We start from the raw sequence: 18,395 nt of genomic DNA on the forward strand, positions 1-18,395 counted from the left end.
ACACACCCACACCCACGCCCACCCACACGCACACACCCACACCCACACCCCCACCCACCCACCCACCCACCCACCCCCCCCCCCCACCCACACACACACACCCACGCGCACGCACACTTCCACATGCCCATCGCGGAAGTGATGATAGTGAACAAGCTATGTTAGACATTGCAACTTGTGCTGGGATTACACCATTCACGGCTGATGAATTGACCGTCACTAGTTTTAGCCTGGTCTACACCACACGGCTGCACACACAGACACAGTACGACATGTACCCAGTGAAATCTAACTCCTGGCTTGAGAAACTAGCAGCACCACCGGCCAGCGTTGCCTGGCCGAATGTGGCATGCGGGTGAAGCAAGTACGTGAACAGCACACGTGCTCAGCACGTGGTGGCTAGACCGCTGAAGTACTGGTGAGCTCACCAGATCTGCACTGACTGCACTCTGCATCTGATCTGCAGTGAAGAGCGCATCGCACTTTTGTTCGTAAGTTTATGAATTTTTTGAGCCGCTTCATCCGCCACCAGGTGATGGACAACCCTGACCAGCCTCCCGAAGGCGTAACAGACGTCCCTCCTTCTCCTTCCAACGATGAAGAACCTCCCTCATAGATTTGCACCGTCCTGCGGAGCCCACGCTGCTTTGGCAGTGGCGGAGGGTCGCTTGCCGACGTAACCGTCGGAGATCATGAAATTTGCACCCTCCTGCGGAGCCCACGCTGCTTTGGCAGTGGCGGAGGCTCGCTTGCCGACGTAACCGTAACCGTCGGAGATCATCATGAACAATGGACTGACTAATTATTCACTTGTCCTGCTACACGATTCTGTGGCTGCTTCCGCTAGCTACACGATTCGCACGCTTCGCGTGCTCAGGGCAGCGCAGTAGGCCTTTAAATTTTGGTTTGAAATTTGCACCGTCCTGCGGAGTCCACGCTGCTTTGGCAGTGGCGGAGGCTCGCTTGCCGACGTAACCGTCGGAGATCATGAAATTTGCACCCTCCTGCGGAGCCCACGCTGCTTTGGCAGTGGCGCTTCGCGTGCTCAGGGCAGCGCTGCTCCGCAGCGCTTCAGCGTGACACAAAAACACACGTCACAGGTGCCTCTTCTTTATAAGGAGCGTGACACACACACACACAGACACACGTCACAGGTGCCTCTTCTTTATAAGTAAAGATGTGCTGTGAGCTGCTTTCGGTGTCAATATTCAGATGCTGGGTATTTTTGGCACGCATATATGTATGTGTGTGTGTGTGTGTGTGTGTGTGTGTGTGTGTGTGTGTGTGTGTGTGTGTGTGTGTGTGTGTGTGTGCGCGCGTGCGCGCAACAAGTTACATGATCACGTTGGTGTAAATAATACGTCGCGGCTCAGGGTGCCGAGCGCTGCTAAACCACCAGCACCATTAGAATACACATGACTTACTGTTACTGAATCACCCAGAGCGGCAACAACTTTGATGTCGGATGGTCGCAGTTTGTGAACTGAACCAAGCAAGAAAAACAGAATGGCACACATGGGTGAGGCGCAAGAAGGCACAGGAAATCTCTCACAAACAACCACAAACTGCAAACGTTGACCAATGGTTTGCTCTGGATCGCAGTTGCAAGTCAGCCAAGTCTCATCAAGTCATGTCGCCCGGGAAAGTGCTAGCACAAACGCTGCCAGCAACCAGCGATCTTACTCGTATCACCGAGGCCACTATCACTACTAGGCCATGCTGTGTCTAAAAGCCACTCCATTCTCTTTATAGATGCAGGTCGGTGAAGCAAAGGCAAGTTTTGATGAGACTGGCCTACAATTGACACACACCTAGGACAATGTGACAACAGAAAGGAATACCGCTACTACGTAGATGACTGTAATAGTGATATGATCGCCATCAAGCCTGCATGATCCCGTCATCTCGTGATTTGTTTTCAAAACACTGCAGCCATATAATTATCTATTACGTGCATGTGCATACCGGTAGTACTAATCCTGTCTCCAACAATATTATACTGCCTGGGCATCTGCTTGACAGCACAATACATGACGTATAGCCAGATGGAACACAAAAGACGAAACATGAGTAGTATGTTCAGACCATCCATTCCGGTAAGAAAGGAAGTGACAGAAAACAGCAGGACAGTGCCAGAACACATATGCCATCACAAAGGCAGACGACTTCTTGCTGAGTGAAGATCATACAACGTACCGCAGATCTAAGCATGGCTGGATAGTGGCAAGATGAGGGCTGCGGTGGCCGTGACTGCAGTGGCCGTGATGATGGGTGGCAGCGGTGGTGGCAATTTGACAGTCAGCAGAAGCAGTGGCCAGTAGTGGCGGCGGCGGAGGTGGCAGCTAGATCATGATCCAACCCCAGGCATGATGATTCAGTGTTGGTGACCATGTCGAGATGATCATACATAAGAAACATAGAGTACAGATAAGTACGGTTACGCTCGTTGAAACCCGACCCACAGTGCAAAGCTGGCGCCCTGGATCAGTTCCGATTGCATTACTGTACTTGTACCATGTACATTGGGTACGTCCAGCCGCATTCGTGCTGCTTCCAGGGCATCAAGGGCCATGCAAGTCAAGGGCACCAAATATACACTTGGGGTCGGATTACACCGAGCGCAGCTGTACAGGACATTGCATTGGAAAATAACTTAACGCTGTACGAGTATAGAACGATGGTGATGGTAAAACAAGCTGCTAGAAGATGTTATCTACAAAAACCTGGACCCACCTGAAGTTGGTACGGACGCTGAGCGCTCCACCTTGCACGTTATGTTGCTGCCATACACCTGCACACAATCACGTACACACAATCACGTACACACAGGCAGTTACACATACCGGTACATGTATATGTACACACACACACACACACACACACACACACACACACACACACACACACACACACACACACACACACACACACACATACACACACACACGCACGCACGCACGCACGCACGCACGCACGCACGCACGCACGCACGCACGCACGCACGCACGCACGCACGCACGCACGCACGCACGCACGCACGCACGCACGCGCGCGCACGCACGCACGCACGCACGCACGCACGCACGCACGCACGCACACACACACACACACACACACACACACACACACACACACACACACACACACACACACACACACACACGCACACACACGCACACACACACACACACGCGCGCGCGCGCGCGCACACACACACACATACATACACACACACACACACACACACACACACACACACACACACACACACACACATGCACACACACACATACTGTAAAACCAACGAATATTCGATGCATAATAAATTCTTCGGCTATTTTCCACCCTGGCCTGTGAGGCGTAATACTTTGCTGCGGCAGCATTCGGCCCTTGTTCCCGATCGAACATGGTTGAATAAGCGGTCGCGTGCTCATGCGTACACCAGTCACCTGGTCACCGTGCCTGCAGGCTACAACTTGCAGCGTTCCTGTCACTCGAGTTGAAAATTGGTGTGAAAGTTGTAGCCTGCAGGCACGGTGACCAGGTGACTGGTGTACGCATGAGCACGCGACCCCTTATTCAACCATGTTTGATTGGGAATAAGGGCCGAACGCTGCATCGCAGCCTTCTCGAACCAAAACCAGTCAACCCAGCGTCCAAAAGACTACAACATATGGGCCAATCGTGGTCATGCGTGCTTTTATAAGAACGAAATGGCGTTTTTAGCGACATTTTGCATACAAATCCCCATCTAGTAGGGCGCAGTCACCCAGTTTCAGTGGAAGTGGCGAGTTTAATTGGGAATAAGGGAGGAAGGGAGTGGCTCAGCTTCCTCGGACCAAGACTATTCGACTCAGCACCCCGAAGACTACAAATTGATCCCTCTGCACGACACAAGAGTAGGCGCACTAACCGGCGTGAGCTTGAGGTCCTCCTCGTCTAACTGGAGAAATTCGGCGGTGCCTGGATTGGTAGGCTTGATACCTGAATGAGCACAACACAAGAGTACAGCTAGTCAGAATAGCCATCATCACTAGCAGGAGATACGGTGTATCGGACTGTTATGCTTGGGGCACCATGCGGGCAGTATTACCAGCCATACAAGGAAGAATATTTAAAGGAGTCGTACACCAGCGAGTCGTACAAGGGTTTGTGTGACTCCGTGTCACAGATCTACTCACATAATTTGTACTGTACAGTAGGTATGGGTTATAGCGTGGGTGTTTGAAAAACGACTTTCTATTCTTATTTCCGATATTTCTTACACACGATAAATCAAGTGTGACATATCATGTGCATGTGCGCAGAGGCAGGAAGATCATCGTACATGCAATGCAGTGTTACGGTGCATGCGGCTGGTCATAGTCACATAGGCTTACCATGTGGCTATGCAAAATGAGTTACATGACCACAACAGTTGAACCTGCAGCACTACGACCCAACGCGAGTCAGATCGGAACAGCATTGGACGGATATTATTACTATAGGCGATATACTTTCTACTAATCTGGTATGTTTTGCTACACAAAGTCCATTCTTAGGACCGATATATTCTATTATACGATAATATTGCTTGTAAGAATAAATGTGCACTTGAAATCCATGTTATGAATATGAAAACATGAGAGTTCATTCTTGTAGGCAGCATATTCTTTTACACGACCACACTATAACCGATACGCACTGTACATGTATACGAACTAGTAAAAAAATTGACCTCAGCTCGATTTAGGTGCGGGAGGGACCGGGAATCTCTATTTTTTTGGTCTCGCCTAACAACAGATTTCTCCTCGTTAGATTTAGCATGGCATTTACAGTGGTCGAGCTGGCTTTCGACAGCCTGATTTCGGAGGCTCAAAACCTGGTTCAAATTTAAATATTGTCGGTTGGAGACTGCTTCTCCATACATTTTGCTATGCTATACCTGGCCAAATTTCATAGAACCCGGCCAAATCTCGTAGAACCCGGCCGAATCTTTAACTTCAATCCTCAATCTGTGGACAGAACTGTTTCGTTCTTTGTCGACTCATCAGCGCAGCACTCACTTTTCCGTCTTCAAATGCGGCAAGGAAGAATAATTCCACAGGTCATACTATGAAGGGTGTACATCCGGCACCGATGTGTCTCACTGCCAAGAAAGGTCATTTATGGAAACCTTGTATCAATATAAGTGCACGCGTGTGCGTGCGCGGGTGTGTGTGTGTGTGTGTGTGTGTGTGTGTGTGTGTGTGTGTGTGTGTGTGTGTGTGTGTGTGTGTGTGTGTGTGTGTGTGTGTGTGTGTGTGTGTGTGTGTGTGTGTGTGTGTGTGTGTGTGTGTGTGTGTGTGTGTGTGTGTGTGTGTGTGTGTGTGTGTGTGTGTGTGTGTGTGTGTGTGTGTGAGTGCATGCCGGAGTATGTGGTGTGATGTGTGTGCGGGAAAAAAATAAAAAGACCAAAAAGTAGGGATTCACTGGCCAGAAAAAAGCCACTTCAAAGCTGTGTGGTGTAGACCAGGCTGAATAGTGGTGGTCAATTCTTCAGCCTTGCAAGCTGTTGAATGGTGCAATCCCAGCACAAGTTGCTATGGCTTCTGCTGTAGCATCGCTATCATCGCCTCTGGCGATGGGCGTCCAATGGTCAATGGTGTGTGTGTGTGTGTGTGCGAAGGGGCAGGTTCTAGCAGTAGCAATTGAAAGCCCTGACCAGTCGGCCTGGCTAGAGTATCACGTACAACCGGTACAGACTGTACACTGATCAGACAGATAATAGATCACATGTGTATGATTGTACAATGAAGTGAACTTGGCCACGCGTAGGCATCACTAAATTGTGCCAGTTGGGGCTCAAATTGGACCCCGGATAAGTCCCAATCGGGACCCTGCTCTGCTTTATGCAATGCTAGTACTTATGCAGCAAAAGAGTCGCAGAGCATGTCCCCATTTGGATCCCCAATGAGGCCCGATTGGATTGGGGCCAAATCGGGGCACTGGCTTACTTTATGCAGTACATATGCTGAGATATTCCCAGCCATTCCTTTTTCCCCAGAAAAGGTGGGGTTATGCTCAGAACTATGCCGGCATTATCCGCTGATGACTAGTCAAGGGGCATACTACACACGATTCATGTCGTGTGTGGTTCCCTAGCTGCAGCATTTAAGTAGTCTTAGTAAAAATATAATATTATAACATAATAAAAAATACTGAGCCTGAAAAGGGGGACCATGTACATGTACATGTAGCTACTGCCTGGCCAACAGGACTGCTCTAGGAAGTCCCCCGGAGTAGTCCTATAAGACATATTATTTTACTGTACTTCTACAGGTATCCGTGCCGTGCCCTCTGTGCCTCTGTGCCTCTGTGCATATTGGCAGTCCAGTGTTTCTCACACCGTGCAGTACCCGTTGATCCGACCCCAGTTGAATATCTACCTGTGAAGCGACTACAGCGTGCCGTATTTTCCAGAATATAAGTCGACCTTTTAGGACCTAAAAACGGAACTAAAAAAAGGGGTAGTCGACTTATAACCGGGGTTTGACTGCCATTAAACCTGGAAGTCGAGGTCCCAAGTACGGGGCTTCGACTTATAACCGGGGTCGACTTATAAACGGGAAAATACGCTATACGTCAAAGTACGGTGGTGAACCCACACTTGGACTGGGGTACACATGCAGAATGCGTGCCAGTGGAGATATGCATGTGAAGAGTTTATACGCAAAACGCGGCAAGCACAAATTTTGAGAAACCTGGTACCCAGATAAGGATTTAGATACAGATTACGCATAAAGTGAATCCTTTTTTGGCCTTTATCCGAAAAGTGCTGAAATGGTTGTTGGGGTTTTCCATCTAAAAAACCCTTCATATGGATGAAAATGTGCACAATCCAGCACAGCAAGTTCGACCTTTTGTGTAGTTGTGCAAAACAGTCTGACCTTTTGTGTAGTTGTGCATATAAATACTACTACTGCACATGAAAGCCTTGATCCCGCCCCTACTGAAAAACCAGCTTGGAAGCGACACAGCGTGATCATGGAGGCGGATCAACGGTACTTTACGGTAGATCTACCTGTATCTACATGACTATTGTGTATGTTTGTAATAGATCATGAACGCATGGATGGTACAGGGTGCCTATCAGTGCAGCGGACGGTGCCAGAATAGTCGTCAGTCACAGAGTGGCAGCGGGCTCAGCACACTGAGCAGTGAGCAAAGGGGCTCGTCGGCCGACCATGTGTTTAGGGAAGAAATCTTATTTATGGGAGAAACCAGAGTCAAAACAGCTTCTCAACTTCCCTTTTTAGTTTTACTTCGATAAGAACACAAAATGGAGTGTAGCAAAAAGCCTTTCGAAGATATTCCAGAGTGTAAAACGAGAGCACTCACCCCGCATGTAAACATCCTCGCCCAAAGCTGTCCCCAGTGAGATGCAGGAAAAGAAAGCTGCAAGGATGGCAGCAGTAGTCCTAGGCATTTTCACTCTCCAACAACGAATCAAAAAATGTAATGGTCAGGTATGTGTGCACAGAGTACGCACAGCCTCAGGGATCCGGGAAGGAATGTCGACAGTCCTAGGCCACAATACCACAGACTGATTGTTGCAGGTCAGTTTCTCTTTAGCCAAACTGTCGTTTCCAGCACTGTTCAGTGCCTCTCTTTCTTGGCTTCGACAGTCGAAAAACAAACTACAGTGTACAAGTACTACAAGAGTGAGTACCTTGCCTATTTTTGTAGCTTCGAGGTCTTCCTCCTAGATCCTCACAGCTAGCTACAGGCTCACACGTGCTACCAAGCTTGACGAGATAGAGTCACCGTACCGCGTACCGGTACGATAATTATTAATATGTCTTGGTGATACAAAACGGCGCCGCGGCGCGGGGGGAACATCAGTGCAAGTGGGCGTTTGGCCCTTGGGTACTAGATTCTACTCCCTGGTGGATACTTCATACATGTCACGTGCCTGTTGTCAGGTCGTTGCTAGCATTTGGCCAATCAGAGCTGCAGAGCAGAACCGTGCCCTGGATTGCGATCATGCCCGGGTACGGCGTACCCATGCCCAGGGAGTAGTAGTACCGGTACAATACCACCTGCCAAGAGTACATGTACTCTTGGCAGTCTTGCTCCTGCCCATACTGAGTATATGCACATTTCTTACATGACACGTGATCGTTGCCGGGGCCATGGCCAATAGGCGATCTTCCCGCCGCGGGCATAATCAGGCCATCAGTACTGTTTGACGTCATTTCGGGAGTTTCAGGACCGTTTGACGTCATTTCGGGAATAATTTTTCGACCCTTCGACCTTCCCTAATATGTTGCTTCGCGCTGTAAGAAATCAAATCAAGCACGCTCTGATCTGTCTGTCATGATGGCTGAATCTTGCCCTTGCCTGCAGCCCTCGGGCCTACGGCCCTTGGGCTGCAGGCTCGGGCAAGATTCAGCCATCATGACCTCCTGAGCGTGCTTGATTACATACATCAGGAATGACCCCAGGCGTACAGCATGTACGCTGGTGCACTGCCAATAATTATGTACCAGCAGCAGGCCATGCTGTTAGGGCAGTGACCAGGTGACCTGGTACATAAATAATTGGCAGGCCATGCTTTTAGGGCAGTGACCAGGTGACCTGGTACACTAACATGATTGATTGGCAGTACTCCAGCGCACATAGAGCACATGAGACCGTTCCTAAGGTCAGTAAGGACACCACATGCACTCGCGGACACCACATGCACTCGCAGACACCACACAAAACGAAACTACTGGGTGGGTACGATTGACAGCCTCTTGTATGGGCAAGAACAAAGTGAGACAGCTAGTGTTGAAGAAGAAAACGAGCCGAAAAGTACTATGCTGTGAAACACGCATGAGGCATGGTCAGGGCAAATGGCAGCTGAAAAGGTCGAAAACGAAACTACTTATAAAAATACGCGCACCGTCCAAAGCAATTATATTTTACTAGCAATGTCGACATAGGAGAAGTAACGTGACAAGAGAATGACATACAGCATGTCTATTACAATGCATTACAACAAGTCGACTGGTGAACCTTCATGTACATGTACTTCAAATGTACCTACAAAGTCATGTTGCTACATGTACACTAGGGCTGTACATCTGGCACATGGATCTCAAGTAAACTATAACAGCACAAAATCTCAGGTGCATGTGAAAAAGGATCATTGTTCCGAATAAGAACATTTACAATGCACTCCCAAAACTAGTCTAATTACTAGTACCACTTGGTCAGGGCTGTTTTCGTTCAACGGCAACTCCAAAGCCACAGCGAATCAGCTAACTAACCGCCCAATAGGCAACACTATCACAAAAAATGCAAAGGCATATTCTTGGAACTGCAAGTAAATCTGATACAAAACGTTCATAAATCAGCCATAATGCACGATGCACAATGTGTTTATTATAGTTCATACATGCCACGTGCCTAGTTGTAGACAAAATTATGGTACACAATACTACACATGGTTCGGTGGGGGGGGGGGGGGAAATCAGCCATAATGCCCTCCGTACCATGTGTTTATTATAGTTCATACATGGTACGGAAGGGTATTATGGCTGATTGTATGCCCTAGTAGTGCACTAGGGCATACAATCACCCATAATACCCTCTGTAGCCCGTACCATGTGTTTATATATACATCACATGCTCATGCGTACACCAGTCGCCTGGTCACAGTGCCTGATTATTGCAGCCCTGCGCGTACAGTCGTGCGCCGAAGAACGTGGAGGGATGCACTGCCAGATTACTGAAAAATAAGAACGCCCCAGGCTAGTCGCCTGGTCACAGTGCCTGATTATTGCAGCCCTGCGCGTACAGTCGTGCGCCGAAGAACGTGGAGGGATGCACTGCCAGATTACTGAAAAATAAGAACGCCCCAGGCTAGCCCCTTGGAAACAACGTTCTTGGATGCGCAACTGTACTCTGCATGTCATGCTCCTACTGCACTGCAGTGCCATTCCGGTACAGTGCATGTGATGGAGATTGGGTACAAGAGCACCGTATGAGACGCATGACTGAAGATCTGTAAACCAACACATTTTACCGCAAATTCAGCCCAATATGTACCGGATCCGCGGAAGATGTGCACAACTTTAAAAAAATTCCATGGGGCTGTCCCCTGGGAATTCCGCGGCAGAATATCAGAAATTCCGTGCAGAATTCTGTGGCAATTCTTCAAGGCCCCTGAAAAATGAGCGTAAAACAGATCGAATTTCTGCAACCCCATCGAAGTTTTTTGTCTCCATAAGTTCTGAAATGGAATTATGCGAAATCCTGGTCAAAAACATTGAAAGCTCCATAATATCGAGAGTTCATAACCCCCAATATACAGTAGAGTCGCGCGCTGAAGAACGTGGAGCCCAAGAACGTCCAGCCTGAAATACTAAGAACACCACAGCCTAAAGCTAAGGATGCTTTCTCATTTTCTCTAGCTTCTCGGAGAAGAAGAAAAGAGAAGTCGAAGAAAGTGGTATAATGCAAAAACTGGTCTCTAAGAATTCGGAAATGAAGCGCCAAATGGGCCGTGATCTTGAGTACCACGAATGTAGTACGCATTGTGCATATGCAAGAAGGGAAATGCGTACATGTACAACACATGCTTTCAGCTGTAGTTCGCATGCGCTGATCCCAAACCGTGGGAATCTCCAAGTTTCATCCACGTCTGCTTTCGAGAGCCTCCTAAAATTCTTAAGAACGTACCCATAGAACGGCGGTGTTGGTTTTCTGGCAGCTTGTGGAATACATAATCTAGTACGCACTGTTTCTAAGAACGTGCTATGAGAACGCAGCCAGATTGCTGAAAAAATAAGAATGTCCCAGGCTAAGCCCTTGGAAACAACGTTCCTGGGCGCGCGACTCTACTGTAGTGCACATTGATTTTGAAAGTCACAAGCAGGTTGGTTTGGCTGTGAAGATACATCAAAAGTCTCCAGAAAAAGCAATTTCTCCCTTTTCTGCAATATTCCGCAGGCAGAGTGGGCAACTGCCTGCACAACCTCTATGTAGTGCTGCGACGGCAGAACTTCACATCACGTGATATGGTTCAAAAGGTTACACTGGCAAACAGTGCAAAGTCACCACAAGAGAGTTGTACCCAAAGCTGGGTTGCATACAACCCTGTATCAATCATGCATAGAGTGCAAATAATGTGTACGGGTTCATCACGTGATGTGAACTTCTGCCGTCGCAGACCCCATACAGTGTAGCTGGAGTTGCACACCATTGGCCCAAGTTGGGGGTCATGTACTCTTGATATGATTCAGTGCGGATTGTTTCTAAGAACACAGATTGCAAAAAAATAAGAACGTCCCAGGCCGACCCCATGTAAACAACGTTCTTGGGAGCACGTGACTCTACTGTAGACGTACAAGAACATGCAACTGTGGCTCCACCACACTCTGAAAGCAGGGGCATGTAACCATACAGTAGCTGCGCGTCCAAAAACATTGTTCCCAAGGCCCTGGGGCGGTCTTATTTTGTTGGGCAATCTGGCAAAGCTGCCGAAAAACAAAACCATGGTACCATACAACCAGGGCTGAAAATCCTCATGTAAACACAGCACCATGGGAGGTGGAAAGGGCTTATGAAATATCTATTCCCACAGGGCGTATTCTCTTTCCTGAACGGCAGGCACAGTGGGATCTCCTCTACCCCGCCACCCCGAGAAGTTTTGCAGTGTCAATTTGGCGTACAGGGCCAACTCATATACTGCTCAACGAAATACTTTCGGTCAGTAGACATCATAGTGTAACACAAACAACGACACACGACGGAAGACAGCCCCCCCCCCCCCCCCACATGCAGACAAAAACTGACTATTCAACGCACACCACTCACAAAAACGGACTGAGCAAATGCCATTTACTATTTTTTTCCAGCCACGATCAAAACTGCCGAGTCTAAGCATCCCTGTTCTTCATCTTCTCACGGGCCAACTTCTTCTTGGACACCTTCTTCTTGGGTGCCTCATCACCCTCAGCACGGGCAACGACTTGGTCGCGCTCGGTAAGGATCATCTCAATGTGACAAGGAGATGACATGTAGGCTGTGAAACACAAAAAAAGCAGAAATAAGAGATTCAAGAAAGCTGCTGTTATAAAGTGGTCAAAAAGAACTCTCTGGACATGCCAATGCACAGAAAGAGCAAGAAAAGTTCAGATTCGAGATCGAGGGGTGGATTGAACAGCAACGGCCTTGTTTTCATACACCGGGTCAATATGGCCACTTACGTCCAATACGACCGTGGGCACGGTAAGTACGACGCCTCATGTGAGGGGCACGGTTGACCTGGATATGCTCAATAGCCAGAGTGTCGACATCCAGACCCTGTGCAGGAGACAACAGCACAAGAAAATGATGAAACCCAGGACAAGGGGTGACTATGTTTACCCGTCCCATGAAATCAAGGCAACATTAGACAGGCTTCACATAAATCCCAGGTGGAAGAAAGGCTTACATAACATCGTACTGTAGAAGTACAGCACTAAGCATACAAGCACACATTCGTGCCCTGTACACTATTATTAGAGTGCAAGTCATGTTTGTGTCGAAGTACTAGCAAACAGGGATGCAGGCATCACAATTATCCGCAGCATAGGGTACAGCTACACGGCATTCATACATGCCTCCATTACAGACCAGTTACCAGAGGTAATAGTCCAGAATTTAGCAGGGACCCCAAATGCCCAGCCGAGAACAACACGTGTAACTGTAAACAAGTAAGCTGGAGGCAACTAAACTCTGGCTGCTGGATGGCACCAACTGCAATACTACGACCATATTATACAGCGACAATTATTTCCCTGACATCACATGAATGTAAGAGTAATCAGTTGAATATAACAAGACATACCTTCAGCTCAGCGTTGCTCTCAGCATTCTTGAGAAGCTGCAGCAAGAACTCCGCGCTCTTCTTGGGCCAGCGACCCTGGGAGTGCTTGAAGGCTTTGCACTATAGCAAAAAAGTAGTAAAACAAAACGCAAGAGTTCGAATTCAGTTATAATAAGGGCATGTTGCAGCCATTATCATGATCGATCTGAGTGCTGCTAAAAGGAAGCACTCGCTCCGCATGCTACAGAAGTATGAGCCGCTAATAGTAATACTGCTATACACGTGCATAATTTTATCTAAGATTCATGAAATATTTTTTCACAATATTTATTTACATCGCATTCAAGATTGAAATTGAATTGAAAACAAGCAAAGACTGTTGCAACAGATGTAAAGCCACAACCAAACGATGGACGACTTTCCATGTGTCACAACAGTATAAGGCAGCCGTATGGGCTACAAAGAGATCACGAACAATAACAAAATCGGTGGCAGGCACGCACGCACGCGCACGAGGAGAATCATTCAAATGATATACTTACTTGGGCCTTGCGACCAACACCACCGCTGTACCTGCGGAAAGGTATGATCTGCTTCTTGTCGACGACATCCTTCAGATAGCGTGAAGCCCTGCGGATGTGCATGTTCTTGATGGCCTGGGCGGCTTCACGGGTGTTCTAAAAGCGAATATTGTGGAAATTGTCCATAGGATTTACGCATTTTTCCAACATCACTGAGGATGTATATTCCACAACTTACCTTGAAGTGCACACGGAGGTTGGACCCGCGTGCCTTACAAGCTACAGGATGCAGAAACAACAATCAATGCATATCTCACTCCCTTGCACTCGGGCAAATGCTAACTATTCCAAACAAGCCAACATACACTTCGTGGCATTTTCCGGCTCAACTGCGTAGACCGGCATCTTGGAGCCTGAAATTTCAGTCCAGAGGAAGAAACAACCAGTCAACACTTATTCAACTCCACTCGGGCATCCACAACAGCAGCTTCATCGAGGAATAACACTACGAAAAAAGCCAATCTACTCGGCCATACCTTGTGAAGTAAGAAGAGGAACGAAATAGTTTTGCGCATGCGCATATATGCTGAAAATGGGACAACATGCAACAGTGAATGCAGGGCCGCAAAAATCATGCATGAAAATTGAAATGTACGAGCGGATCCGCGGACGTCCGGACATGGATCTTCGCAAAATATTATTATTAATTTTGAGGACTGGATCAGTGAATGACAGAATGTTGAAATAGAATAGATAGAGTGAAGTAACACCATCAGCGCGTCTCGTTTAATTTTATAGTGCCTGACATACGCTTCTCCCTCCTTCTGGGATGTGCATGCTGTCTGCAATTGGTACGAGATAGTTGCAAGAAATTCGAAAATGGATAAACGAGTTTATCTTTGTCTGGAAATGAGGCCTAGCAACACCACGAACGTTGGCAGAAGGTAATATTACTTCACTGGCACATACATTGTAGCTGCTCCAGGGATATGTTATCATTCCTTTCGAGGTACGCTTTCCTGTATGAAGGCAGACTATTGGCATAATTTGCTCATGGAGTATTTCTGTTGCCAACAGAAATATTATAATACTTCATGTGCAAATAATGCCAATAAATTTCCTATAGCTGTTGGTGTGTGATGACCCTACAGCCCTAAAGGCCGATTACATCTGTGTTGGCTGCAATATTGGCCTCACTGTAGGTCATGCCACTTCATGCACAGGCAGCAGGATACTAGTACATGTGCACTTCAGTGCATGTTGTCCGTTCACTTTCAGCCAGTTACACCAAGCACAATGGAGCTTGTAACGTTTTTGTACTGTTTCAAGTGTCTGCCGTGAATTCAACTGTTAACGCGAGTACAATAGAACTCCCCTTCCCATCATATAATCATCCGGGCAGGTTGGGACCAGGCGCTGCCTGTAACTAGGAATTGCCCGCAACTCGATCTTAGCTTGAACTCAGTACACGATAAATGTAATAATAATTATACCGTATTAAAATGTCGCGTATAAAAGCATGACTCGAACAGAAGCTGATTTTTCGAAGCGCGTCCTGACACGCACACGCCTTGCACAATACATGCCATGATGCATGACAGTATGCACTGTACAGTGTACAGCTTCCCTTTGGGGATATGATTTCCATTACTTTTGTTCATAACCCCTGGGGGGGGGGGGGGGGGGGGGTATTCTTGCTCGTACTCCTGGGATAATCCATACGTATTGGACATGTGTACCACCAACGTCCTTCACAGCTTAGACTTTCAGCTCGTGCTTGTCTTGGTTGCGCTCACCTTCCCCTCCTAATGTTTTTTTCTATATAGAACCTTCCAAGTTGGAAGGCTGTTGGAGTGTGCATCCGAGATGTGCTAGAGCTGATTGCCAGTTAGGTGTAGAACGTCAGCACCGTTGATCAGTGTCGTGCAATGTTATCGCACGAGCTGATTGTAAAGTAACTGGTGGTGTTAGTGGATATCATAGCGTCACTTGTAGCTCTCTGGTCCTTTTCTTCTTACCGGTATAAACAAGTAGGTACTGTGTAGCACGTTAGTTTCGGTGTAACTTAAATTTCGGTCATTTCCGTAGAGAAACCAGGGGCCTAAATTTAGATTACACCTAAATGACACTGGAGGACGCACTGTACGTGCAGAGGGAACGCTCATCGCCTAATTCCACATTACACCTGAAACCTGGCAGGTCCCTTATGGGGTATTCACACGACAGGCACTTGCACGTTTTACAGGGAGTGACATACGAGAAAAGTGACTGTGTGGATTCACACAGCTGCACTCGACGGCAGGCACGTTTGCATTTTTGAATGCTTCACCGACCAGTAGCCATGGGCATTTCAAAATTTCAAAACACACATACAATAATTATCATGCTCTAAAGAGCCGCGTAAAAATCAAGTCTTGTTTCGCGCTTTTTGGTGTAAATGTACTCGTGCACGCCACGATTATCGTGAAAGCGGGCCCCCCCCCCCCCCAGCTCGCTTTCACTTTTCAGCCACTTTCAGGCACTTTTCTCGTTCACAGGTAAAATACCATAGTAACTTTCCGGTGCACGTGGATTTGCCTGTCGTGTGAATACCCCATAACACCGAAAATTCGCTACACAGAAAAATACACGTTTAGACTGGAGTCCACGGTGCAGGAATGCATCACTGCATGCAAGGTGCAAAGCGCGCACTACGTAGAAGCATGTGTTGACTACAAAATAGAAGCATAATGGTTAGGAACCTGGCTTCAAGTTTTACTTCCGTAAGCATGGAGCTCACCGCAGCACCGTGACAACATGATCATAACACAAGTAAGAAGTAAGTACTACAAAGCACAATGTTTGCAACAATCAACGCTACTGTACGGTGCAACAAGTGTACGAAATCAAAAAATAAAATTCCACCAGCGCTCTTCACAACCCACCCCATTTTGCACATTTTTTTAATTTTTCGATCATTACGGACGACCCCCTACAACCAAATAGTGTTACCCGCATACATGTACATGACTGTATAACTACAGTGTCATCTGTGTTCACATTGCTGGCAGGTAGGTTGGGTATACCGGCACATGAACTTCTACACAAAGTCATGTAGTAAGCCAGTCACTTGAAAAAAAATGGAGAAACCCAGTGGGCTCAGTCTGTATATGTCATGTTGACGCAGGGCATACATTGTGTGGCATGATTTACCAGATGCACCGATTTGTACATTTGGATAACTGTACAAGCATACTGTAGAGGAATTGAACACTCAGCTGCATTGAGATTTGCACTACATAGCGTGTTGCACAGGGTGATAGCGGCAGTGCGAATCTCCCTGCATCAAGAACCTGCATATTATTTTTAAGACGGGGCCACCGATATACAAAGTAACAATTCAAGATGAATGATTGAGCATCAGTTTACTGACCACCACGTACTGCATAGCAGGGAGTAGTAAAAATACGGTATATCACTACTCCCTGCTGTGTAGAGACCGCTAGCCAGGTGTTCGTATACTACAGTGCTGGCCAAATAAATCCAACCTCATAAATAAAATAGCGCCGGGCGCTACGCAGCCCTAGCACTACACCTACTGATCTATGCACTCGAACGTGGTGCCACTTTATTCATAAGGTTGGATTTCTTTGGCCAGCACTGTAGACTGTAGTATGGCGAATGTTCCACGTTAGGAAAGCCACATCTTTGTGTACACCGTCGACAATACCAGGACCGTGCACTGTCTGTGTAAATGTGATCATGGTGATGGCAGGTGCATACACGTACATGTACACTGTTACGATTCTATACTGTACCCGATTTGCACAGGGGTCTAGCCAAAGGAGGGCAGGGGGGGGGGGCAGTTGCGGTCCCCCTACTTAAAGTCTTTGATTGAGCACCTCCCCCCCCCCCCCCCCGGGAAATATGGCGCCCCCGGCCTCTACTCAATTTGTTTCATCGCAATTCAACGAAATTGCAGTCGACAGTCACTATAAACACACGAAGAGAGGGTTCATGAAGGCACACTTGTCTGGCTTGGGGTGGTTTAGCCCCATACATTGCATTTTGCATTGCAAGACAATTGGGGAAAATGGGTAACAGGGTAACTGTGCCCCCCCCCCCCCCACACACACTATTTTGACCTGGCCAGAACACTAGTGCAGTAGAATGTCCAGGATTCTAGCCATACATGTATGCAACATATGGGGTGAAATGCCGACTTCGCGCCCAGACAAAGGTGCCTGGAGGGAGTCGTAAAAGTATTTTACGACTCCCTGGGTGCCTCTATGAACCATATACATGTAAGGCCATGTAAAATATATTGATTATTTATCGTCAGCTTTTCCCGAGAAATCGGGGCGGATGGGAGGTTTTTATTTTATTTATTATTTTTGTATGTATGGCTGTAGGGTAGGTGTTCGCAACCCAAGCGTGCCTTTTTCTTCGTTTTTTGTTTGTTTTGAAGCCATTTTGGCGCAGAGTGATATAAATCCATGTGATGCAGATGAATCGTCAGCCATGAATAACATCTTGCAAGACCATTTTGAGGATTCTATTATATATAAATATGGAAAAGTGCAACAACCAACGTAGAAAAATGAAGAAAATCAAGCAGCTGATAATCAAAAGTTATGGTTCAGTCTGTGGACTCGACCTTCGAAAATCTACGGCCATGCTGATTAGAGGCCGTAGACCGCAGTACATACAATACATTTACCAATATTAAAAAAATAAAATAATTTGGCTGGGAGGGTGAAAATTCGGGCGGACGCGGACGATAAACAATCAATTTTTTTACTTGGCCTAATAGTGACTTTCGACTGCATTTTCATTGAATTCCATGAAAAATCGGAAATGAGGAGGGGCGGCACTTTTTCACAGGGGGGGGGGGGGGGTGCAACCAGAGCAGGGGGCACTGCGCCCCCATTCAAGAACCCTGACGTCTCTTTAGCCAGATGCCTCGTGATCGTGGTGCCAGTGTCCACATCCAAGTACTGTAAACCGCCCAGTAATTCTCTGCGATCTCTCCGAACCAGCGAGTTTACGATGGCAAATATTCGCGGAGCACTGGG

At 47.4% G+C, this 18,395-nt stretch overlaps 2 protein-coding genes across 2 annotated transcripts in view; both read right to left on the reverse strand.

Annotated features, from left to right (window-relative positions):
- Nucleotides 1-7,703, reverse strand: part of LOC135818825 (phospholipase B1, membrane-associated-like) — an 18,360-nt gene extending 10,657 nt beyond the window's left edge. Inside the window, exons 1-4 of the mRNA XM_065332050.1 lie at nt 7,360-7,703; nt 3,914-3,984; nt 2,734-2,791; nt 1,425-1,483 (exon numbers count right to left, since the gene is read on the reverse strand). Of these exons, the coding sequence (XP_065188122.1) occupies nt 1,425-1,483; nt 2,734-2,791; nt 3,914-3,984; nt 7,360-7,447 (276 nt within the window). The 5' untranslated portion in view covers nt 7,448-7,703. The remainder of the gene's footprint in view (nt 1-1,424; nt 1,484-2,733; nt 2,792-3,913; nt 3,985-7,359) is intronic.
- Nucleotides 7,704-11,844: 4,141 nt separating this feature from the next.
- LOC135819314 (large ribosomal subunit protein uL22-like) lies at nt 11,845-13,864 on the reverse strand. The gene is made up of 6 exons (XM_065332497.1): nt 13,707-13,864; nt 13,580-13,620; nt 13,363-13,497; nt 12,842-12,940; nt 12,219-12,315; nt 11,845-12,034 (listed from the first exon to the last, which is right to left on the reverse strand). Exons 1-6 carry the CDS (start codon nt 13,744-13,746, stop codon nt 11,889-11,891), a joined length of 558 nt encoding a protein of 185 aa, XP_065188569.1. The 5' UTR covers nt 13,747-13,864; the 3' UTR covers nt 11,845-11,888.
- Between the last annotated feature and the right edge of the window lie 4,531 nt (nt 13,865-18,395).

Source organism: Sycon ciliatum, chromosome 6, assembly GCF_964019385.1.
Source record: "Sycon ciliatum chromosome 6, ocSycCili1.1, whole genome shotgun sequence".
Lineage (NCBI taxonomy): Eukaryota > Metazoa > Porifera > Calcarea > Leucosolenida > Sycettidae > Sycon > Sycon ciliatum.

Bases quoted from the DNA above. Each gene is read 5' to 3' on its own strand.
- LOC135819314 (XM_065332497.1), bottom strand. From the start codon at position 13,746: ATGCCGGTCTACGCAGTTGAGCCGGAAAATGCCACGAAGT. The intron at 13,621-13,706 runs GTATGTTGGCTT...TGCATCCTGTAG, and splicing joins GCCGGAAAATGCCACGAAGT to CTTGTAAGGCACGCGGGTCC. The intron at 12,035-12,218 runs GTAAGTGGCCAT...TGTGTTTCACAG, and splicing joins TGCCCACGGTCGTATTGGAC to CCTACATGTCATCTCCTTGT.